At 45.6% G+C, this 24,537-nt stretch overlaps 1 protein-coding gene across 1 annotated transcript in view; it reads left to right on the top strand.

The window, feature by feature from the left end:
• Positions 1 to 21,531, top strand: part of T265_15204 (hypothetical protein) — a gene marked incomplete at both ends in the record, with an annotated part of 59,184 nt that extends 37,653 nt beyond the window's left edge. The window contains 5 exons of the mRNA XM_009177053.1: positions 7,137 to 7,501; positions 9,071 to 9,362; positions 10,385 to 11,334; positions 16,597 to 16,770; positions 20,859 to 21,531. Coding sequence (XP_009175317.1) covers positions 7,137 to 7,501; positions 9,071 to 9,362; positions 10,385 to 11,334; positions 16,597 to 16,770; positions 20,859 to 20,969 — 1,892 coding nt within the window. The remainder of the gene's footprint in view (positions 1 to 7,136; positions 7,502 to 9,070; positions 9,363 to 10,384; positions 11,335 to 16,596; positions 16,771 to 20,858) is intronic.
• Between the last annotated feature and the right edge of the window lie 3,006 nt (positions 21,532 to 24,537).

Raw genomic sequence — 24,537 nt, 5'->3', positions numbered from 1 at the left:
ACATACTATATTATTTGAGCTGCTCGCGTATCTTCATTAACCTTTTCGATCTTTCGAGAACTTTCCACGGAACCACTGGAATGTGTTTCGAAAAACGAACAGGATCACTTCATTAAGGAATACCGGTTATTCCTCCGTTTTTGTGATGATTACAAATCGGTCACCAGACACCGTAGTTATTTATTAGAAAACATCATGCCTCTTGTTTACGAAAATGAATATCCATATTCTCCCCTTGATCGTTCTTCCTGAACTTTCCTGCATATTCATTGACTGTTACTCAAATACATGCAAATGCGACTCCACAAATTCCGTAGTAGATCTGACTTTTCAAGAGACGCGAAGCGGATTAACGGGAAAAACATACTACTCGCATACCCCATAAGTAGTAGGCACAATTACACCAGCATTGTAATGCATCAACGTGTCTTCTGGTGTTTGGTCGAATGTTGCTGATGGCCACCAGCAGTAGCATCACCGTCGCCACCATCATGACCACCACCGACACCACGACGGCCACTATCGTCATCATCATCATCAACATCATTATCATCATTGTAATCATCATCATCATCATCATCATCATCATCATCATCATCATCATCATCATCATCATCACCAGCAGCAGCAGCAGCAGCAGCATCACCATCACCATCACCATCACCGCAGTACAACCACGATCTCCATCATCACCAAGACAACGACCATGGTCACCATCGCCACGATCACCGCGCTTCGGCCATCACCATGACAACGATCGCCACGACCAACACCACTACCGCGACCACCAAGACAACGATGAACACCATCTCTTACACCACCACAAAGCCATCATCATCGTCATCATCCTCCGAGTATACCTACTGTCCTTTGAAGGCTGTCGAACCATGTTTCCCTGAGGGTCAAATTTGCCGTGCTGCTTTGACGTCGGTGGATGAATGCTCCAGCTGCCCGCGCAGCTAGCAAAGCTGTCAGTCACCACAGCGAAAGTAGGCGCCCTGCAGTAGCAGGACGTCAAAGGCTATCACAGTTAAGCGACTTACATGGGAAGGATATGCCGTTAGTCGAATGTGATTGTCCTACCAAAAGTATCTGAAGATTGTATACGTAACCTCTGATGACAATGCATCAGCAAGCAGTAACAATTTTTGGAGAGCCCATAACTACTCTGCTCCAAGGACCTTTGTTACATTGATTGACTTAGAGGATACCTCAATGCATTCAAAACAGGCGACCCTCGAGGAGCATTACGAATGCGAGATCAAAAGCAATAGTGCTTAACCAAAGACTTCGTTGCCATTGGTAGCATAGTAGGAACATGGGTGGGAAAAAATCGTTCAGCTGTAAAACCGTTCCAGTGCCTAGCTGCCACGTCATTCGAAGAAAGCACGAGGACTGGGATACTGTCAGGTCACCCAAGCCTAGACAGGGAAAGTTCGGGTTCGAACCACAGACCTTCCGGTCAGTAAATTTGCGCTCTAACCACTAAGTCATTTCGTCCCTAAAATGGATCACGAAGAAACAATCAAACACTCAAAGATTCCGCAAGTAAGGAGCACCTTGGGTGAAAACAATTAGCTAAGGTCACGATAGACTTTCCTATAGTCTAAGATTCCATACTAACAACGCCAACTTGTTTGAAAAGCTTTATTCCGACGTTGGGGTAAAACGGAGGCCAGTCTATCCGTTTCACCGCGGGGATAACTTCGTTTACTATTACAAAGCCATTTGGTTTTCATTAGACAGTATTATTCGCTGCTCGCACAAATTTCCTCGCTCTTTATTGATCCAATCTCTGAATGATTCGGCAGCATTCGGGATCGATCGATATTTTTTGTTCGAAGTCGCTGATTGCTTTGCACTGACCGAAGCAACTGAACGTTGCTCACTGGACTGAGAAGTTCTGCTGATTGGCTGGAGAGCTGTTCTCCAAATCCGTGTAACTATTGGCAGATGGTACTGTCAGCTTGTAGAATGCTTAACTCAAATGATATTGGCTATAGACTGGTAACCGCACAAATATCAATTAGGTCCTGACTTCGGTAATTAACTCTAACTAGCGGAAAAGGCATTTCATCCCCTTGGATCACAGCAACATTTATGTTCCACTTTGTACTGTTAGAAATTTACTCATTTACCCATTTTTGTTCATCTATTTTACCCAATTTATCGGCGTTGCAAGGCGAAAACCTACTTGTACTCAAAATGAAAGCCAGGTGTTCTTAGGTTCTCATGACAACCACCAAACTGAGTGTTGAGGTTCCCAATACGGAACTTTGAGTGACGCGTAGGTTTCACAATCCACGTTCGTAGTGTCAACACGTGCACAGGTCTGTCACGGACCGGCACAGTGTAGTGTCAATGCCGCACACCAAACAGCGGCGAGCGGAATGTGGGCTCAGCAGAATGGGTTGTGGTCATCCACTCGAACAACAGTCTCGTGATTTTTGCTCTGCCGATACACTGGACTCTGAACTGCAGCACATTGCTCCGAGCCAATGGTTACCCGGATAGATTTATAACCAAGAATATGTCCGACCGCCCTATCCAACCGCCTATCACGACTGTCGGATAGAAGCCAATATACTTGATTTTACGGTATAAGGGTGATCTGTTGGCGGACATAGTCAATCGCCGCTTGTTTAAATCCCTACAACGCACGTTTCCGGCTGGAACTCTGCGGTCTTGGTTTACAACCAACACTTCGCTCAGCTTAAACCTGAAAGACAAGATGCCAGTCCTCAGCCACAATATGGTTGTGTATTCTTTCTCCTGCTGTTGTTCAGCGGAGTATGTTGGATGCACGACACGGCAACTCTGTAGGAGAATACACGAGCACCTTACAGGAATAACACTAACCTCGACAGTTCAGCCAGAAGTTTAAATGCGTCCCACCTAATTGATACCGGGTATGCAGTCATGTCAAATGAATCATTTCAAGTCATTTACCGCGTGTCAAGTAGACTGCCAGTTGCTTGACTACAGCCGAGGCAGTCGCTATGCGCCTGCGAAACCCGGTACTGTGCTGTCAAAAACATTTCGTACGAGCGCTGAGTCTGCCTTGGTCGTGTGACACGAATCAATCGGCCAGATCACTCAACAGCCCTCTTGATTGTCTCACAGCATCCAACTAGATGCGACATGGGGGAGGGGGCGCAGACAGCCAATCGTATCCGAAACTCAACAGCGTCCAGCTTTTACACTGGTTTGCTGTAGTTCCACCCGAAGGAAGCACGGCTGTGTAGATGATGCAAGGCTTCCCGAGCGCGGACAGGAGCAGTAAAGATGAGAGGGTTGGATTCGAACCAAAGACCTTCCAGCCAGAAAGTCGCGCCTGAACCACCGAGCTATCTCGAGATCAAAAATGCCCCCCCGGAACTGTTCACCTTGGCTTAGTTATCCAATAATAACACAGTTTATGACTAATTCTGCCTGTTGCGAATGAGGGTGGTATCTCGTTGGCACGACACGTTTGCTTGATGGTCGCTCTTCAACAGCCTATTACTACTCTTGACCTTATTCAGGTTCATCGGGTGGGCGTAGTCCCCGCGTTAGCACCGTCCTAATATACAAATGGGTGCATTCCGCCGGAGTGATCATCTCCTTAGTTTTAAGTCCTAGAAGGGTGTCTTAGAACAGGACGATTCTAGTCCGCAGATCTCCAAAGCTAATATTTGTCATATTAGGAGATATTTAGGCCGTCTATAAAAGTTCCTCCTTTCACTCTTATTGGAATTTCGTCGGAAGCACAGCTCTTATCCGAAACGAACAATTCTTTTGCGGTTAGTTTACCGGATACGCTCGAGCGGAACGGTAAACCATAAAAAACACTGTCCTTTAGTTACTTATTTTCCTTTAAGTAGTCAGAGTTGAAAATCTCATTTAGCAGCTGAACTCCTGAGACAAAACTAAGTGGAGAGTTCATTCATAGTTATGAATTGAAAGGAAACATCCCTTACCAGATTTCCACAGAATTCTTTATCCTCACTCTTCAACTCGCAAAGGATTCAAAACCTATGTCTCCCGAAGGGCGCTTTTGCCAACATGAGAAAAGCCGTAAATCAGACTGTCTACAGGAAAGTATATTGGTGCACAGTTGATGATAATTGATAGCCATAACATAACTCAGAAGGTGCATGCACTAATAACAGTTTTTACTATGGTAGATAGTCGTTTTTATTCACTATTTGCTGCATGATAAAATAAATACAGTGCGAACAATGGAATAAGTCAAAAAGTCAACAGCAGTGTATGTCCTTTCACCCCTGGACACGTGACATGCGAGGCGAGCATGTGTGCGCTTTAGCGATGTGACTGGTTGGTCCGATGGCTAGAACAATTACTCAGAAACTGTTCTGGATCGATTGGTCTGCCTTTCAGGACCTCCCAGTCAGCTTGTGTCACAGAAGTTTGAAACCTACTGGACAGTTTCTGAATTAGTTGTAGATGGTTGTAGGATGTCTAAAGGTCACACAACCGCCTAAAACTAAATTTCTATCTTCTCGACCTATTTTATGCATCTGACCGCAGCTGATATCAAGCGTAACACTTATAAGAAATTGGCTTTAGGTCATGACTGTTCGTCGCGTGTGCTTGATAAAACAGCAGTAAAATTAAGAGAAAAATTGTTTGTTCAAACACCTACATTTAGGGACTTAAATATCATCTACTGGACGATTACTATCTCCCTGTAGTACCTACCTTTCGGTGAGATTATATTACTTATGTGAACTCAGCCTGGATTTCAAGATAATCTTTACAGTTCCTGTAGGCAACCTTCTAAGAGTTCCAACAACGGAGCCGACAAAGTTAAACAGAGTGTAGTTCGCCTGGGGGAAATTGAAAGAAATTGTGCGGAATATGGCTGAATCCATCTGAGCGTGATATTTAGCAAAACTAGAAGCTGAGAAACAAATGTGCTCCTGTGTTAGAAATGCAGAATGGTTGTAAAACATAGATTGTTTGAGGATATCAAATGCAGTTCTATCACTGGTTAGAAAGAATTTATTTTTCAAAGGCTTGTCCATACACTTTTTCACCTCATTTACTTTACGTGGTCGTTAGTTGATTAGAGACTTTTGTACCGACAAAACGGCCTTCTGGGACAGAAACGAGTCAGAATCAAACAGCAGAGGGCGCAGAAACCCAAAAATACCCGATGATACTAAATTGCCTTTTGCCTAATCAATAAGACTGATGTTTACATGGACGATTGTAGGAAAAACTACTTGTGGCAGACGGGACAATCTAACTTACTTGAGGTAGTGAGGAGTTCCGAAGTAAGAATATGGGGCACTAATCAAAGACCAGATCTACATGACAGTTTCACGGAAATATGTGGTTTAGAACTCGACAGTGAGTGGGCTGTGATTGATCCGTGGGCAGACCCGGAAAAAGTGGATTCCACTAGGGGAAAAGCAGACAAAAGTGGACTTCTACAGTTGCCATGTGCAAATTTGGTTCGTCAGGATGTTGGGAAGCGAAGCAGTTGCGGAGCATTCGCCTCAAGGTAGAATATGCCTACTAACTTTTCATCTAGTCCCATTCTTTTCGAAGTAAATAAACATCACACCAAACCTATCGTGGATAAAATTAACAGTTTTGTGTCTAGTCTCGGTAACTGAAAGTACTCGTGTAATTTTTGGATCTTTTCCACATAAGCCCCGCCAAAAAATTAACCACCGCTGCCCAAAAAAGATTAGAAAAAAAGGATATGAAATTTATACTTTTAGTTTTTGTTGAAGAGGGTGAAATTGGGACATGTCATTAATAATTTGCATGAAAAGGTCCGTTTTTCGGTACCTTTGCCTCCAAACGAACACACACAAGTAACTGTATACTAAAGATCGGTGTGTGCCGCCCTGGCGTTTATTCTGCCTCTTGTAGACGTGCCAAAGAGTTTCGATATTTAGTGTGTGAGCTCCAGACGTTGGATACACAAAGTTTTCGGTATGACTAACCGTTGGAGTCTGCAAAAACCGCCAGGCACAAACTCTGCGGAGAAAGTACTTCCAGTCAACAGCGGTCGTGTGGCTAACAGATAATTCCTCTCAGCCAAAGTTTTGGTCTAGCAATAAACGGATGGAATTACTGTCCTAAACTCCATCCTAAACCGCTCCGGCCAAGTTCCCTTCCGAAGACCGATTTCTTGCCGACACTGTCTGGCATTACACCTTCACCTCTCAGAAACAGTTGAAAGTGTCATTTGGTGTCCATTATTGCATAAACGTTGCTGATGGATCACTCCATGGCTTTGCAAAAAACGTATTGTCATGTCTTTGTCATGAACGAGAGTTGAAAGCGTCAGAAATTTCATTTGAGGTTTTACGTCCGAACGGACAAAATTTTTTGCACGAAGTGAGCCTCGATGCGGATAAGGAATTGTTTACATCAAAAATAGATCAAGGTTGTGTTCGTACATTGAACTGGAGCTGACAAAATGTGGGGCGGGACTTAACTTTTCGCACATGCACTTTTTGCATTCGTGGCAGGGCTTAGCTGGAAAAGATCCCAATTTTTTTTAAAGGTTTCATTGCACAAGTCATTGCGATCTATGCTGAAGACACCGCACAGCTGTTTGTCCTGCTGGGAATCTTCAGAATTTTGCGCACCGGGTGATTTGAACCAGGCTAGTAGTTGAAGACCATATCGTGTGGCACTCGAGTAGCTAGTCAGCACGTGAAGTGAATCACGTGACTGAAGAATGAGTGGTTTCCTGCTCTGTCTTCAGACTACCGACCGGTCCAGCGTTGCCGAAAGGCATGGACGTTGACTACTCGCCAGAAGGTTGAGGATGCGACTCTCCCGAGCTATTCTTGAGATGCTCACTCCTGATGATTTCTAATAAGAATAAGACAGCCATATAGTTCTCCTCTGCTTTCTAACATGAAAAGATCTGTGGTAAAGCCTACAGTGCGGTGCGCTGTGGCCGTCAATCTCACGTGGTCTAATGAGGCTTAGAGGAACGCGCTGGATTACAAACTTACCCCCGTAACAGATCATCTATAATCCAGTATTCACATAAACAGTATTTGGCCCCAACGAAGTCTTCCAAGTTTAATAATTGCCCGGTCGTTTTCATCTCGCACTACTCTGAAAGGCTGACCAAAAAAGCTCACTTTGTACTTTTTTTAAAGGAATCAAATATTTAGACGACATGGTACGCCTCATGCGTGTTACAAAACGTGGTAATCTGGCCTTCGAATCCGCGTTGGAAGCGGCGCAAGGCGTACTAGCTGGGGTTACCACAGGACTGACAGTAGATCCAAATGCCAAGCAAGAGTCGACTGGAGAAGACGGTAAAGAGTTTGAAATGGACAGTCGGCGATCTAGCAGAAACCTCGAAGTACGAACCAAAGGCAGTTTGATTTCTCGAGCTGGATCTTATCGGATTCGTCGTCTGGCCAAAGGTAAAGCCGATGATGGAGAGAGACCAAACAGTGACCGGGACAGGGGTCAGAAATCAGAAGGTCGGACCAACCTATACATTTCCCCAGATATGGTGAGTTACTGATTTTTTTTAAAAGTTTCACTTCGGAGCCTTTGATATCCGTTCCATAACTAAAGGCTTACCACGTGACGGCTTGCGTCGGTTCTAATGCTAGAAAATTCCGCTTCGGGCTGTTGATGGAATACTAAATAACAGAGATCAACGCTGATAGAAGAGGAAACTCAACGTAAAAGGAGACTATTTTTGTCCACAGTCCACTCTGAGTTCCGTATCGTCATTCTACAAATGTCACGTTCTTCGCCTGCATATGGCTAAGCATTTCACGAACCAAGTTATTCTCACTGCCTCAAAATCAGGCTCAGTTGCGAAGGGATCTTGTGGTCATCTTGGCTCAGTCTTAAAGATGGCTGTACCGTCAGCGGAGAAATGAATCGATTGAACTGAGAATCACAAGCAAACCAATACGTTGTTCTCACAAAAAATGCATCCGACATAGTATTCCCTCCCAAGATAGGTCAGCTTTATGGGACACACACCTAAGGGGGGAGCATTGGTCTCGAGTTTCGCTCCCATTAGAGCTCATCAGCAGGGTATGTCCTTGGCCGTGCCGGGTTTTGAACTCCGCACATGCGGCATGAGGAGTGGGTGTGTTACCACTACTCAACTACTCCAGCGCATGCTGGATGCTAATGATAACAGTGCCAGGACAGGATAACAACTGTTCATACAATGGTGGCATGAATGGGTACTCTACAACTCCCACAAACACCCACAATTGATCGAGAATTGTCCAGCGGGTTTCAAGTGTCCCCGGTGCTACCTGACTGGGAAGTTTTGTCAGCTGTGTCAATCGATCGGCACAGCCGTGATAATTACTGGGTCGTCATTCGACCGGCTGTTTAAGCCAATCACATCGCTCAGGTGGGCGCGCGTTCGCCAGGTGGAGTAGTGGCAACAGGCTTGCCTCGTCTGTTAGATTTGGGGAGTTTAAACCTCGGCTTGGCCAACGATATGCACTGCATTCGATTTCTATAAGTTGGGAAATGTCTCAATGACTGAGCTAAGCTGAAACTAATGGGGTATTGTCCGGAGGTCAGCCGTCCCTGATAACCGAACATCACATCATTTGGACGGATGTGTCACGTGGGACACGGACCAATCGGAAGCATGCCCTAATTGGTCAGAATGCCAGCCAATCCGGATCGAGTGTCTGTAACTCGACGCTTCTCGACCCCTCACGGAGATTCTAGCACGGCCTTGTCGAACACTGTGAATATCCTATAAACACAGTTGTATTAATCTTCCTTCGTCTCCACAACGGGCTGTGTAGAGCTACCATGCCTTTTGATATACCATGATGGGCGGAGCAGGAAGCCAAGGGGCCGATAGAGAGTTACGTCAACAAGTCACAACAAGTATCTAATTGCCGGCGCTTTAATTACCCATAAGTCCTGTCGGCTTCATTTCACCAAGTAAAATACGTTCATTGGGTTCCTCTTATCCCCACTCAATGTTGTACATCCTAGGACAGCCGAATATTGTACACTAAACTAGAGTGCACTGCCCTTCCCCACACCTTTGATGGCGTGAACCACTGTTCCCCCTTTCTCATGTTGTTAGAATCCGGACAAAATGCCGAGTCCATCACCCAGTCAGCCACTGACTCTGGTCGTACCACAGATAACGAACTACGAGACCAATTCGCCCACAGATTACAACGACTATTCAACCTATGGGACACAATTCCGTGATTACAGGAACCCAATGTACCTCAACATTCCGGGTGAACCAAACTTGTTTGACCCAATGGACTCCAGAATCCCAGTAAACCACAACGATCACCCACGTCCTGAAGGGACAAATATCAGTCGAAGCCCATCGGTCAAAACTACCTACGTCGAGATCCCAAGAAGTAAGCTAATTGCCGCAAAAAGCTTGAAAAAAAACTGGCTTCAACGACCGAGGCTCTGAAAGTTGAATTTTTCACGAGTATTCTTTTGAAAGTGATTTCTACAAAACGCTGAATAGATCAGGCAGTCACCAGAATAAAAAAGCATAGTGCAGCTCAAAGTGTAGTTATAACATCCGAATAAGAATCGTACCCAGAGTCAGAATAACAACTTCCAAATCGAAAGACAAATAATTTGTGCAGCTTGTTCTGCTCTATTTACCTCCTCAAAACTAACGACCATGGGAATAATTACGCCAGAACAGGAACACGGCCGTTCAAACGAGAGTGGTGTGGCTATGAACGAAAAATACCTATCCCGCAAAACCCCAAAATTGCAACCGAAATTCTGCCCAGTGGGTCTCGAGCGTGTGCCACGCTACCTGACTGGGAAGTCCCGATTGGCGGGTCAATCGATCGTCACAACCGGGACAATTACTGGTTCGTCGTTCGATGAGTCGGGCACACCAATCACATCGCTCAAGTGTGAACACGTTTGCCTGTTCAGACGTGAAAATTCAGATCCGTCCAACATGCGTTGGTGGGGTAGTGGTTACACGCTCGCCTCGCATGTCAGATGGCCGGGGTTCAAATCCCGGCACGGCCGTTGAGGGTAAGCGCTGCTGATTCGCTTTACTGAGAGGGAAACTCGATTCCAGTGCTTCTCTTTGGGGTGGGCACACCGGAATGATTACACCAGAACTGGAGCACGACCGTTCAGACGAGAGTGGTGTGACTATGAACAAAAACCAAATTTGTTTATGCAATTTGGTTTTAGGTGGAAACTCCAGGACTTCCAGTACCTTATGAGCCCCGGGCAGGGCGAAACCGGTCGTGTGCTGTCGAAGAATTTTCAGCAACACTATGTGTAATATTCAATTATTTTACCCGCATGGATCTTTTTATTCAAATGTATTCTTCAGTATTCTGACGCCATTTATAGCTTGGCCTACTGGTAATCCTTCGCACTGATGTCTTCCCTTCAGTTACCGAATTACACCCCGAGTCCGAAATCCCCAGCGTGCCACTATCCAAGCTGATGACCAACACAAATCTCCTCACCGACCATTTTGGTCAGTATACAGCTCCCGTTGGACAGGAACTAGACCAAAAGACACAACAACCCTCTCCGACCAGTCACTCAGGTGCAGCAGAACCACAGCACCCGTTGGACGGTCCCCTGATTCCTCAGTCACCGGGTCAGCTAACTTCGACTTTAGTCGAACCTAACCCTAATGTCCTCGTTCGAAGACGCACAGTTCCTGTGTTTCTCACCCAGCGTCCAATCCTATCCAAGCCACAACGAAATATGAAGAACGTTCCAGATGCTGAGGCGAAACGGGTAAATTTGCAATTCCGAGAACTTTTTTTCCCAAATATCTCGATTCCTAATGTGACTGATATATGTCTTCCATTTTTTGTATGTGTGCAGAATCATAGACCAGATGATCCAGTCAGCCCAGTGCAGCACTCTCCAACCTCTCTCGCACCACCAACATCCAACGAATACAGCATAGTGACTAACATTCACCGAGATCAAGTATTATGTAGCCGAGGTTCCGTTGAACTGATCAAAGAAGAAGCGGAGGATGCAGACATCTATTTGGTGGACGAAGGTGTCCGAAAAATAATGCACCCCCAGATCAACTATACGTTGTACTCACAAAGGAAAGGAGATAAAGTGCGTGCGGAACCCCCGATCATGAGCAATGCGCTGCCAAGCACGAATAAACAACCACTGGCACTCACATGTCAGGAAGAAATTCCAAAATGTGCAAAAGCGGAGGCTGGCGTACCCGGCGAAAAACTGTCCATACCCAGTAGTAGAACCGTGAATGACCTACCTGTGGTATCCAACGTACTGCTCGAAGAGGTGCAAGACGAATTGCCGGCGCTCCCAACCAGCTTCAAGGAATCACGATTGGATCTGAGACAGGTAAATTTCCGAAGTGACTTGTAATTGAAGCTTAGTTGGTAGTAGAGTTTGTAGTGATTGTCACTGATTTATTAGCTGAGCGGGGCCATTTAATTGCAGACGTATCATCACCGGTCGGGTGAGACGCCACCAGTGCGTTGTGGGCGGAAGTGTTTTGGATCTACACAGTTTATTACTTGGTCATATTCAGATGTCGAAACAGAAGAGAAGAACTGTGACATGTGAACAATCAGAACCTGCCACGTTGAACAGTCCTTGTCCTGGAGATAACTAGTGTTGAGGCTCATAGTAGCTTTAGGAGCTTCCCTGCTTCAAGACTCTGGGTTGCGATGGACTCGGTTGTGTCCAAGACTGGGGCGTATCCAGCCGTAGCGTCTATCACTTTTATGACCAGCTAAACAGATTGAGCTACGATGGAAATAGGTACACTCTCACCCTCCATAGAGCTATTTGGCTGGTTCCGGCACACGATGTTGACGTAACCTGCCGTGTCCTTGACGGGAACAAGACAACATCTGCAAGTAAATGGTACTCTTTACTACTTCCTTTTGGCTTTTGCAACCCGATCGTATCAGTCAACAGGTTTTCCGTTCACTTCTTAGGTATCTGTTTGTAAGTGGCTTTTTGTCAGCAAATCCCTTTGTCCACCGTCCGTGTATGTACGCCGGTTAGGTTATTTGGGTAAACGCTGAGGCCGTAGCCGTTCTCTCGATGCTCAGAGTTCAACGGAAGCTCAGGCGTGACCTTCAGCTGAAGTGGTTACGTCTACTGCTGGTAAGTATACGCATGCTACATCATCTCACTTAGGGCAAGGGCTGATGAATGGAAGCCTTCAGCGTTGGTCCCATATCGTTCCGTCACAAAGCGTTGTCAAAGTCGGGAAAACCAATCATCAACTGAAAGTTACTCATCCTTCCATTCAGCCGCTCATCAATGACTGGCGCTCATCAACCACTGGCCGGAAAGTCATGTGTTAAAGTCTCTTTGAGCTTTGTCGGACACAGTGCTGATAAGACAGTTGTGAAGAGCTTCTCGGTTTTCAGCGTAGATTGTTACTGATGATAGAAACCTTGGGAGTCATTTCAAGCACCATTTTCTACAAATGCTCAGTCGCACGCACTCCAAGAATAAACAACCTGCAAAGAAAGTGAACGAATAAACTCATATCCGTTTTATACAGTTACATCACAAACGCTTTTTGAGCGCGGAAAGTTTAAATCAGGCCAATAACCGGATTGATCGGTCTTGGTTGCGATGGAACTCAAAAATGTATTGACCTTGAGTGGAACAGTTATGCTCCCTCTAAATCAGTTACCCATCAGAATACACATTAGACTATGGAATCGGTTCTGTCATGTTTGCCTGCATCGAGAACATTCTTGGTTGTTCCGAATCCCGTGGAATCAATCCATATATTGACCCACTGAGCCTCAGACTAACTTGTCCAAATTAGGTGACCATAATCAATGTGTGTACTCGAAATTACTGCTGATCAGAAAACTATATAAGCAAGTTTCATACCTTTTTTAGTCGATTCCGAAAAAGCCGCCACTTTCTATTGGTGGGAGATTCCACTGCACGAGCCCCGGTTACAAGATGTTTTCGGATAAATTGCTACCGGGGTTGCGAGCTTCAGTGGAGTTCGGAAGGTTGTGCACGCAGATAAACACGAATTGTATATGACACTGGCTGCTCCACGACGTAGTTCGTTGTGACGAACAAATCCCGAGGCGATTAGTTGCACACTTTGAGTTTCCTTCTGCTGCGATAGACCAATCAAATTACGAGTGATTTTACTATGGGATAGCTTTGGATTTCAAGAGGTATTCGGCCGGCTTTTTCGCCCGAACAAATAAAATCATGTTGTGGGATGAAGAATGCTGCTGAATCTTGTCTGTGAACTGGTCTGTCAATTCATTCGGTAGAAGGTAATCTCTGAAGTCTGAAGCAAGCGCTGTTGGTGGCCTAAGGAAATTCGGGAATTTTTAATAAACATTTGACTCTGTCAGTGAAACCAATATGTACAGAAAAACAAAGAAACACTCCACAGCTGTTTCATTCTTATTGGGAATCATCAGCGGCGCGAAGTTCTCGAAAGTTCGAACCCACATTGTCCCGGTTCGTAGTTTGAACACAACCGTTCGGCCATGATTAGCCAATCAACAGTCTGGATAGCTCACGGGACCTAGCACCACACCTTCAGCCAATCACAGGATCCACATCGGGTGATCACGTGATGGCTGGCTCCCAATCAGGATAAAGCAGCTGTACAGTGCTTCTTCAGCTTTTCAGGATAGAATGGCGTCAGTTACAGGTCGACAAAAGCATTGGAATAACCAGATGACAAACAACCAGTGCGTGGTTCTCATAAAATTTACAACACAATGTATAGGAATGCAGTAACTAAGAGTGAAGGACACTTGGACACAGAGAAATTCACTACACAAGGGTTAAGAGACAGGTCGTTGCCAGCGATTGCATAATAGCGGTCTTTTCTGAGTTGCAGTTGCCAGCCGATTAGTATTCATGGCTCGTATGATCTGCTTTTGCGGGCAGAGTTCAACTCAGAGGCACCAGTCAGCCAAGTTCAAGTGAATTTGGAGTGATTTGTGTTGTGGATGGTTGTGGGATTTGTAGAATTCACGTCCACACAATCCTCGTTTGAACAGTCCTCTTTCTGTCCTGGCGTAATTATTCTGGTGAGTCCACATCAAGGTCTCGCGCTTATCAGACCCCATCAGCAGTGCAGATAGAGTGGCTGTGCCAGGATTTGAACTCCGGACATCTGACATGCGAGGCGAGCGTGTTACCACTAGTCCAACAGGGCACAGTGCACCCACCTGAATCGTTGCGTGTAAATAGTCCAACTTTCCGGCTGGTCAAGCGACGACCCGGTAATTGTCCCGGTTGTGTCGACCGATTGATTTGCCTGTCACGATTTCCCACGGTCATTTGAAACATGCTGGGCAATTTTTACCAGTTGTACGGACGACGGAACGGCTAGAATCGATCAAACGATTATCAAATGAACAGAAATCGGGCTCTAATTACAAGGATTGGATCTGTTCCAGGTAAGACCCGCCAAAAAAGTAACCCCCGCCACCCAAAAAAAGATTAGAAGAAAGAAGATATGAAATTTGGATCCACAAAGTTTTCGGTATGATTAACCGTTTCATGGGTATAATTCATGCCAACCATCGTTTCGACTCCTTGGTATGATGCCCATGTATCGGAGGTGATGATTGAGCCAGGAGCGACGCAGGCCTGTCCATCAAAGCGGCCGCAGTTCGATGTGGCACTGCATACATGAGCACCTCTCTAGTTTCCCAACAGATCTCTCCGAAAATCCACTGCTGAGGGAGGACTTTCCCTGCGTGGCTTTCACGACCAGATATTAGCGTTTCATCGATCTGGACGTGTAAACTTGGGCCACCGATAACTGTTGGAATCTGCAAAAGCCGCCAGGCGTAAACTTCGCCAGGAAAGTTATTCCAATCAACAGCGGTCGTGTGGCTTATAGATGACTCTGCTGAACAGAACTTGATTTTTGTCAAATTTTTGGACCAGCAATAAATGAACGAAATTACTGTCCTAAAGTCCATCCTAGACCGCTCCAACCAAGTTCCCTTTCGAAAACCGATTTGCCGACACTGTCTGGCATTACTCCTCCACCTCTCAGAAACAGTTGAAAGTGTCATTTGGTGGCCACTGTTGCATAAATGTTGCTGATGGATCACTCCGTGGCTTTGCGAAAAACGTACTGCGGTTTCCTTATCATGAACGAGAGTTGAAAGCGTCAGAAAGTTCATTTAAGGTTTTACGTCCGAACAGATAAAAATTTTTTGCACAAATGAGTCTAGATGCGGATATGGAATCGTTTTCATCAAAAATAGGTCAAGTTTGTGTGCGTACATTAAATTGGAGCTGGCAAAAAGTGCTGGGGCTTAACTTTTCACAAATGCGCTTTTTGCATTCGTGGCGGGGCTTATCTGGAAAAGCTCCCAAGGATTATCCAACTTGCCAGTTTCAACGAATACTCTCGAAAGATTACTGTGTTGTACAACGAAGGTTGATTGTCCTGGTTGGGGATTCGAGTGTACCCGAAAATCGGTTGCAGATGGCTGTAAACTGCCCTTGAGTTGCACGCTCAGAACGGATTCCGACCGATGAATAAATCTATTCGGTGTCTGTTCGGAGCCTCCGTGAAATCGCGTTTGAGGGGAAAACGGATATAAACCGCCTTCTCGGTTCGGGAGCTACCAAATGTGTGGTTGTTTTGAAAAAGACGCATTGATTATCCGTGTTCTTTTATCTGAGCTCGAGATGACTCGGGGTTAAGGTGCGAGTCTACTAACTGAAAGGTTCATGGTCCGAAACCCAACCACAGCATCCCGACCACTCCCATGTAGGCTTGGACAACTTGGTAGTATCTCAGCCCTCATTCTCTTTCTAGATGGCACTGTTAGTGTGTCACAGCTAAACGATAACTGTGGCTTTCGAGCAAACACTAACTTTTCCATCAGTCTTCGCACGACATTCCCATTTGGGTTTAGGAGAAGAGACTGGACCTTACCGTGGTGTGACGGTTCGCGCACCTCAGCGATCCATTGAACTATACTGGGAAGTGTCACCGCGACACTCAGAGTCTCTTATACCAGGTTAGTCAATGGATAGAGGTTTGACGAACACAGTCTCCTGGCCCTCCAGGTTAGGGGTTGGAACATGTGGCAACTTGTTCCGTAGAAATCGTAATGTATTTGCATTTCCCGCCAAACACCGCTGCCTTGCGATTAGGCTTTTGAGCCAAAGGCTTTGGTTGAGGACCTTAATCATCGGTGTTGAACACTAATGTCATGCTGCCGATGATGATGATCCGCACTTTTCTCTGAATGGGTCCTCATCTATTCTGACTCTAGGGTAAACTTGATATTTCGGTTGGCCGGACTGATGTTTGTCAGAATCCCACTAGGGATGGGTTCGCTCGGGACAAAGCTGATTATGTAATCGACACAACTATTGACCAGTGTCTTCTTAGCTGATAACTACTAGGGGGAGCAGTAACCAGGAGCAACAATCCTAAAATCGAATTATGAACCACCAGGTTGCCCAAGCCTGGACAGGAAAAGACGAGAGACAGTGGTTGGGTCCGAACCACGGACCTTCCGGTCGGTAAATTCGTGCTTTAACCACTGAGCCATCTCGCCTAAAGTCTATTCACAAACTACTGTTTGGATTGATACGTTGCTTCCACTCGTTTACCAGGCTGGAGCCCGTTACAGCGTTCCGAACGTGGGCGACCATATGCAACACACCATACCGCCAGGTCTATCTGCGGACGAGTTGCTTCAACTAACGAAGGAATCCGAGGCAAAACGAGCCGAAGATTTGGCCAGAAGGAGACAAGGCGAAATTGTGATTCACTTCACTGATTTGCTGGTAAGTTTTGGTGGCGAAATGAAGAACCTAGGTTTTTTTTCTTAGCAAATTCGCTGATGATGATCTGTCATTTGTTAGATTGTGAAACACCCTGTTGGGTTGAAAGATTTTGCCCTCAGACACTGGATTCGAATCCCACGGAAATGGAAGCTAGCTGAAAATCATTTAGATGTTTCACTACAGCCGTGAAGGATAGAGGGTTTATTGTAACCTGAGATGTGGTCAGATCTAATGTGCTAGCTTGGGGGGACAGTTTATGTAGTGAGCCACCATTGTCAGAGTCGCCGAAAGACCCTAGATCAGTAGTTTATACCAACCCCCAACACTCACTGTGCTGGCAATGTGTCTCATTACCGGAGTAACGGTGATACTACTGATGGAGGGCATGCGAGTAGTATGTTTTCTCGTAAATCCGCTTCACGTCTCTTGAAAAGTGAGATCTATTACTGAATGAGTGGAGTCGCATTTGCTTGGATTTGAGCAACAGTCAGTGAATATCCAGAAAAGTTCAGGAAGGAAAAGACGGATATTCAGTTTTGGTGAGAGTTTTACTCCCCTGTCCACTAGTCTGTAACTGTTCAGTTAGCAATTTCTAATAAATAACTCCAAAGCGAAGGCTTTCTTCCCTTCCCCGGTAACTCAGGTAGATTAGTTGGCCGCCGATCAGGTGGCGGTTGATCTATTTTCCGGGCTCTGTAGCTGGCTCACGAAAGTTTCGTCACCCTACGGGGAGATATTTGGGAGAAATGTGAAGTGACCCAACCAACCGCATGACGACGAAGTCTCTTCACATGATGGTGAAACGTTTGCAAGCCAGTTCGCAAGCTATCTGAGTAAATTATCTTCCACCTTCTCAACAGTCACTAAGCAGTTGGTCTGAAGTCGGGTGGGCGCCTCAAAAAATAACTTTGCCATTGTACGCCCTATTCAGCTGGCCCTTCTAGTTACGTTCGCTTCTTTGGACTTGTCAAAAGTCTGACCAATTTCAAGTAACTCTTAATCTGCTGAAATTCCCATCTTCGGCACAGTTCTGCAGAAAATTCGCATATTCGTAGTGCACTACTCATAAGTTTGCTGAAAATTCGCCGACAACCCACGACCAGGACACCGTGAGCCATTAAGCAGCTCAGAGGAAAAAGGATTTCATTGAATATGTGAAACTCTCTTCTGAGCAGGCAGCCAACACATGGCCGTGTAATGTGGTTTCCGTCGTTGAAGGTTGAGTGGCGCTAATTCCTGTCTAGGTGAGAACTAATCAAGCTTTTGATAAGCCACTCGTAGCCAAACGGCTCGGTGTTGAACCACTGGTCGCGGGTTCCAAACTCTGAGTTATCTCGCACTGCTGATGATTCCAAATGAGGATGAAACAGCTGGCTGTTGGTTCTCGGATTTTCAGCACAGATGGGCTTCAATGACAGGAGGAAGTCTCTGAAAAGCCTAGTGCAGCGGTGCTCTGTTCCTTCGACCGTCAACACGATGGTTAGAGAACTGGTAACAATTACAGTCTCTGATCTCTCCAACAAATTGAACACTGGTAACTTATCACCGTCAAGCAGAGTGAAATCATCCGTACTACCTGCTAGAATTCTTCTAAGCAGGGAAGTTTGCGGGATGTAGTCACTCCGGCTGCAAAACGTATAGCTTTTTAAACAGCGTGACCGATCAATAAATCCTGTTTGTGGGTGCAGAGGTCAGGCTTATAACGATTAGTCAATATGTGCTCAAGACTATCCTCTGCGCTCAGAAAAGCCTAAGAGGCGCTTTGGGACTTTCCTGGTTGACCAGGTAGTTTTAGAAGTAAGTTAAAGTTGTAAGCTGCAATCGATTGTGTATCTTATGCGGTGGATGACAGTGTACGAAATGGATTGATCCCACTCACTCGTTGATCAACACTGCTTTGTTCAAATCGATCAGAGGTCCACAGTGCTTTAGATTTCTTGATTATCGTTCAAAAAACCCTAGAGATGGAGCGCAAGTCTGACAAACTCGTTTAGATGTTGTGATCCTCAAACTATCTCTCAGTCTTGGTCATATTTTCAGCACAGATGGGCTTCAATGACAGGAGGAAGTCTCTGAAAAGCCTAGTGCAGCGGTGCTCTGTTCCTTCGACCGTCAACACGATGGTTAGAGAACTGGTAACAATTACAGTCTCTGATCTCTCCAACAAATTGAACACTGGTAACTTATCACCGTCAAGCAGAGTGAAATCATCCGTACTACCTGCTAGAATTCTTCTAAGCAGGGAAGTTTGCGGGATGTAGTCACTCCGGCTGCAAAACGTATAGCTTTTTAAACAGCGTGACCGATCAATAAATCCTGTTTGTGGGTGCAGAGGTCAGGCTTATAACGATTAGTCAATATGTGCTCAAGACTATCCTCTGCGCTCAGAAAAGCCTAAGAGGCGCTTTGGGACTTTCCTGGTTGACCAGGTAGTTTTAGAAGTAAGTTAAAGTTGTAAGCTGCAATCGATTGTGTATCTTATGCGGTGGATGACAGTGTACGAAATGGATTGATCCCACTCACTCGTTGATCAACACTGCTTTGTTCAAATCGATCAGAGGTCCACAGTGCTTTAGATTTCTTGATTATCGTTCAAAAAACCCTAGAGATGGAGCGCGAGTCTGACAAACTCGTTTAGATGTTGTGATCCTCAAACTATCTCTCAGTCTTGGTCATTGATGCCACACTGGCACAGAGTAGACATTGCTCATGTATCGGTATTCTAGTTACAGTCATTCTAATAGATTACCTCATTTTTGAACAATTGTCAGCAAGTGACTCAAATGAGAGAATTTGTGCCAATACCTCGTGTAAATATCATAGCTCTACCTAAGAAATATCAGGATTTTCATAAAGGAAACTACTCAGAAGGTTTCTGAAAATTCGTCGACAACCCATGACCGGTTTCACCCTTCTTGGGGCTCATCGGGTAGGCGCAATCCCCGAGTTTCCGTCAACCTCATGTTGTAATTGAGTATTTTCTACTTATGCGTAGTTTCCGTCAACTTATGTTCTGATGTTGACCCTTCATACAAGATGATGGAAACTGATGACTTGATGAAACATCTGTGACTGTGACCCCAAAAAAAAGAACTAGTCATGGGTAGTCAAAGAGACTTCAACAACCTTGTGATTCGTCTGGACAATATAATGCGATAACTCGGATGTCGTACAAAAGGAAACATGAGGCGGTCTTATGCAAGTCAGTGAGTTAAAGAAGACAGGAGAGACTCGGCTGGATTCTGCTGGATCGCGTTTAAACCAGAGTGGTGTGCGATTCCGTCAAATGGACGTTCCATTAGAACATAAGGTTGATGGTAAATCGGGGGCTGTGCCTACTTGATGCGCACTGCTGAAGATCAGCGATAAGAATGAAACAGCTGTACAGTGTTTTCTAGGCGACGCGGACGAGACCGCGATCAACAAAATGGTGGTGACTGTCGACTGCTATTGAGATATACACACTAGTGTGGGCACACAAATGACGTGTCAAGTCAATAGAACAAAGTTCTTTCTGTCGACTTGTGGCTGCATTAGGAACGGGTTCGATAAACAACTGCAGGGATGGACGTCGCAGTGCTGATCGCTCAGCCGCAACACCCTTCCGGTGCCCAGCTGCCATGCTACCCGAAGGAAGCATAAGGGCTGGGATACCGCCAAGTTGTCCAAGCCTAGACAGGGGAAGTCGAGGACAGAGGTTGGATTCGAACCACGGACCTTCCGGTCAGTAAATTCGTGCTCTGACCACCGAGCCGTCTAGGAGAGGGAAGGCTGTAACACCCAAAGCTGCCACGCTATCCGAAGGAAGTATGAGGGTTGGGCTACTGTCAGGTTGCTCAAGCCTGGAAAGGGGAAGTCGAGATATAGAGGTCGGGTTCGAACCACGGACCTTCTGGTCAGTGGTGCTTTGACCACTGAGCCATCTCTCCCATGGTCTTTATAAATTGGATTTATTAGAAAAAATACTCATCTCTGTTGATAACAGGTCATTCTTCGTTTCATTCACTTTTTTGTCATTATGAGCTGAGCGTCTTTAGTTCATCCTCATTGCTGTTTTCCTAATGGGACATTTCATTATTCCTCGACAGGACTGGTGCAACCGTAACGTGATTCTGTTGCTTGTACTACTAATCAACGGAACTCTGGTCTACCTATTCGCTCGACTGATGCAAGATGCAACACCAACAGAGGGCGAGTAAAAAAAACACTTTTATCGATTTCTGTCAACTGTACGGACGCAGTGTGTATCCTTCGGACACGTCAATGGAAATGGCAATCCCCGGTGCGTTGTCGCTGATGGACTATGAGGACTAGTTTCCCCTCTGGACAATGCTAGATCTGTGATTCGAATCCTGCTTTCCCACATCACCCCGCCTCCGAAACGTGGCTAAGTCCCACGCTGTGTTAGTGAGCAGGCCACTAGAACTACCAGTTTACCGCTGCTCCACATCCGATCGACCGCTAAGGCGGACGATCGAAATGAGCGCCTTTTTTGGTATCCACTACGGCGATGTTACGTAGATCTCTTTCTCTCTCTACCCCTCTCTCTATTTTTCCCACCTTTCGTATTATTTGCAAGTTTCCTCCCTAGCGACTGTTTCCTTTCGACAAAAATCAGGACTGTTTGGTTGCCCAACCCCCCGGACCAAACAATCCTTGCCGCCAATTCCAAGTTCTATAGAACGTTTCGGATTGATCAATAATTGTACACTGTATAAAAAGTAACAGTCAACCACAAAAAGTACCGTGTTGTAAACCGACAAGTACAAATATTTTCTACGAAAACTTGTCTCACTCTTGTGTGTGTGGCTCAAAGTCCCCTCCGTCGCTAGACCGTTTGGATGGTTGGGTTTCCGTAATGTGGTGTTCCAGGTAGAAAAATAACGCAGACGGTGTACGCAGCGTAAATTGAGAACAAGCAGGGCTACCTGACGATCACAACATCATCAGAGGAACTGCTTACGCGATCCAACAGTGAAGCCGTTCACATTGACACAGAACTCAAAGAAGTGCCGGTGACAAGCAGAGCGGATATATTCTATCTTGCTTTGTAGTACAGACGTCTGGTAACGCAAAATCGAATAGGTTTGTGCTCATGGTCATTTTTATCATTCTAGATGGAACAGCAAAGTTGTATCGATTGGCTGAAATGTTATAATGAACAGAGAAAAGAGCTTTGCTGTGCCACTTGACCCCCTATGGGAATTGTACGGTTGTAGAAAATTTACAATATTTTAGATGGACGGTGTGTTGGCAAAGGTTCTGTTGTTTCACCTTCTGGAGAACCTTGAGAATGGCTTGCTCAGATCGCCTCACTTCGTAAAACAATCAACAAACACTAGAATGTAACGATTTTTCACTTGGATATCGGGTGGGAAACTGATGATGACCACGCCTGCGATCTCGCTTGGCTAGCTGGTTTTGATGGGCTGTGACCTGAATGGCGTCCTCAAAACCTCCACAAATCCAACCAGAGTGGCAAAACATTACCAGATCCGGGTGATGACAAGGCCTATTCAATTCACATGCGAAAAGTCTCTTTGGCCCAACAGCATCTTGTTGAGATGGCTGAGTTCGACGGGCAGAATAGTACTTCGGATGAAGTCTGGGAAAGGTTTAACGAGGCCCTACTTAAAGCCTTTGAAACTATCTGTCCGAGATCGTACGCGCACCCAAATGAACACTGGATCTCACTACAGCCTTCCCCGATACCAGGAAGAGACTGTATATTCAACAGACGATCACGATAACACGAGCAGATTCCACAAAAGCTAAACGATAAAGAGTGCTGGTGGAGCACGAACGCCAAAGAAATAAAGGAAGCAGTCTAATGCGATCAACTTCTGTGAGGACGGCGTGGGCTAGTGAACGGAACTCCGAAAAATTTGATCAAAGAAATGTAGTTTTGGAGAATAAATCGGCTGGCCCCTTCAACTCAACCTCCGAAACGACCACACGGAACCGAATGGAGCACCTACGCCCCATTGACAATGGAAGTTCAGCGTTAAAGTTCACTATCACAGCGCAATAAACACCCCGTCCTGAAGGTTGACATCCTTCAATCTCCAACACGGGTGATGAATCTCTCGTGACCAGCCTGGTGGCAGAACGCGGAAGGAGTGGAGAGTTTTGACATTGAAGCCTATATTCACAAACAGTCGCAGATCATCGTGTAAGTTCGGCGGGTATGTCATCCAAGATACTCTCTCGGATTATCCGTCATCCGGAGAATTAGATTTACAAGAAGCAAGCTGGATTTCACCCTGATTAGAGTTGCATCCGTCATATCTTTACGTTACAACTGGTCCTGGAACTGCACCCGTCATCCGTTGATTAACAATGCTCGTACTTCATTATCTGAAAGTTGCTTTGGGCTCCGCTGATTAGCAGAAACTACGGCAGTGTCTGGCGATGCATGGTATTTGTTTTGAACTTTCAATTGTGAGGATTCTGTTTACCTCACTCATGGACAATTATAGGCCTACGACAAGCTGTTTACTGAGTTCACCAATCCAGTGGTGTCAGGCAAAGATGTCCTCTCGCTGTTGAAAAGAAATCCCAAAATCTCCTCACTACTAATAATCTGTAAGTAGCGCAGAAGGAAGTGTAATTCACACGACGACCAGTCAACACGAGAGCACGTGACACGGATTTCGTGACTGAAGGATGAATGGCGCTATATCCCACCTACCTGGGAGCCAATCATACTGATGATCACACTCTTAGTTGGGAGGACACGGGTTCGAAATGCCCTGGTGTTTCGTGGGATACGCAATGCTGATGCTCTCGGTAGGGATGAAACAGCTGAGCAATGCTGTTCGGCCTTCGGCATCGAGTGGCTTCAGGATCTGTAAGCCAACAGAGAGTAAGTAGTCACGAAGTATCTCACTTCCATAGCCCGACAAGTTGGGCCAAGTGATTAGAGCGCGGATTTACTGACCGGAAGGTCCGTGGTTCGAACCCGACCTCTGCCTCTCGACTCTCCTGTCTATGCTTGGGCAACCTCGTATTATCCCAGTCCTCGTGCCTCCTTCGTATGGCACGGCAGCTAGGCACCGAAAGGGTGCTACAGCTGAACGATCGATTGGCTTCACCTGCGAGTCGATATCACCCATGAAAAAAGGACATCCTCTGTCATTCTTTCTCTTTAATTTCTTGATCGATCTGCTGCTTAAGCATCACCTCGAAGATTGAACTACTCTCAGGGTGTTTGGTCAAAATAGTTATGTTCGTTGACGATATTGTCGTTCCTTGTAATTATAAACAACTCAAATAATTGCGCCACACAGTTTGAAGTGGCCTTGACACCTAGAAAGTGTAAATTGCTGCTGTAAGACTGGGTGGGATCAAAACTAAACCTCATGTTTTCAGATGAACTCATCAATGTGTTAGACCAGTTCGTCTATCTTGGCAGCTGAATAAGCCTCAGTGGACTGACAGAGGATAGAATCGTTTACAGAATTATGAAGTTCATGGTAGCGTTTGCCAACCTTCGAAATTTGTGGTTCGATCTGTCCTACTCTGTGTGACCGCGGATCTTTTCCAGATAAGCCCCGCCACGAATGCAAAAAGCGCATTTGTGAAAAGTTAAGCCCCAGCACTTTTTGCCAGCTCCAATTTAATGTACGCACACAAACTTGACCTATTTTTGATGAAAACGATTCCATATCCGCATCTAGACTCATTTGTGCAAAAAATTTTTATCTGTTCGGACGTAAAACCTTAAATGAACTTTCTGACGCTTTCAACTCTCGTTCATGATAAGGA

This window comes from Opisthorchis viverrini (genome assembly GCF_000715545.1).
Source record: "Opisthorchis viverrini unplaced genomic scaffold opera_v5_390, whole genome shotgun sequence".
Classification (NCBI taxonomy): Eukaryota; Metazoa; Platyhelminthes; class Trematoda; order Opisthorchiida; family Opisthorchiidae; genus Opisthorchis; species Opisthorchis viverrini.
This window is presented reverse-complemented; position numbering and strand designations above follow the sequence as displayed.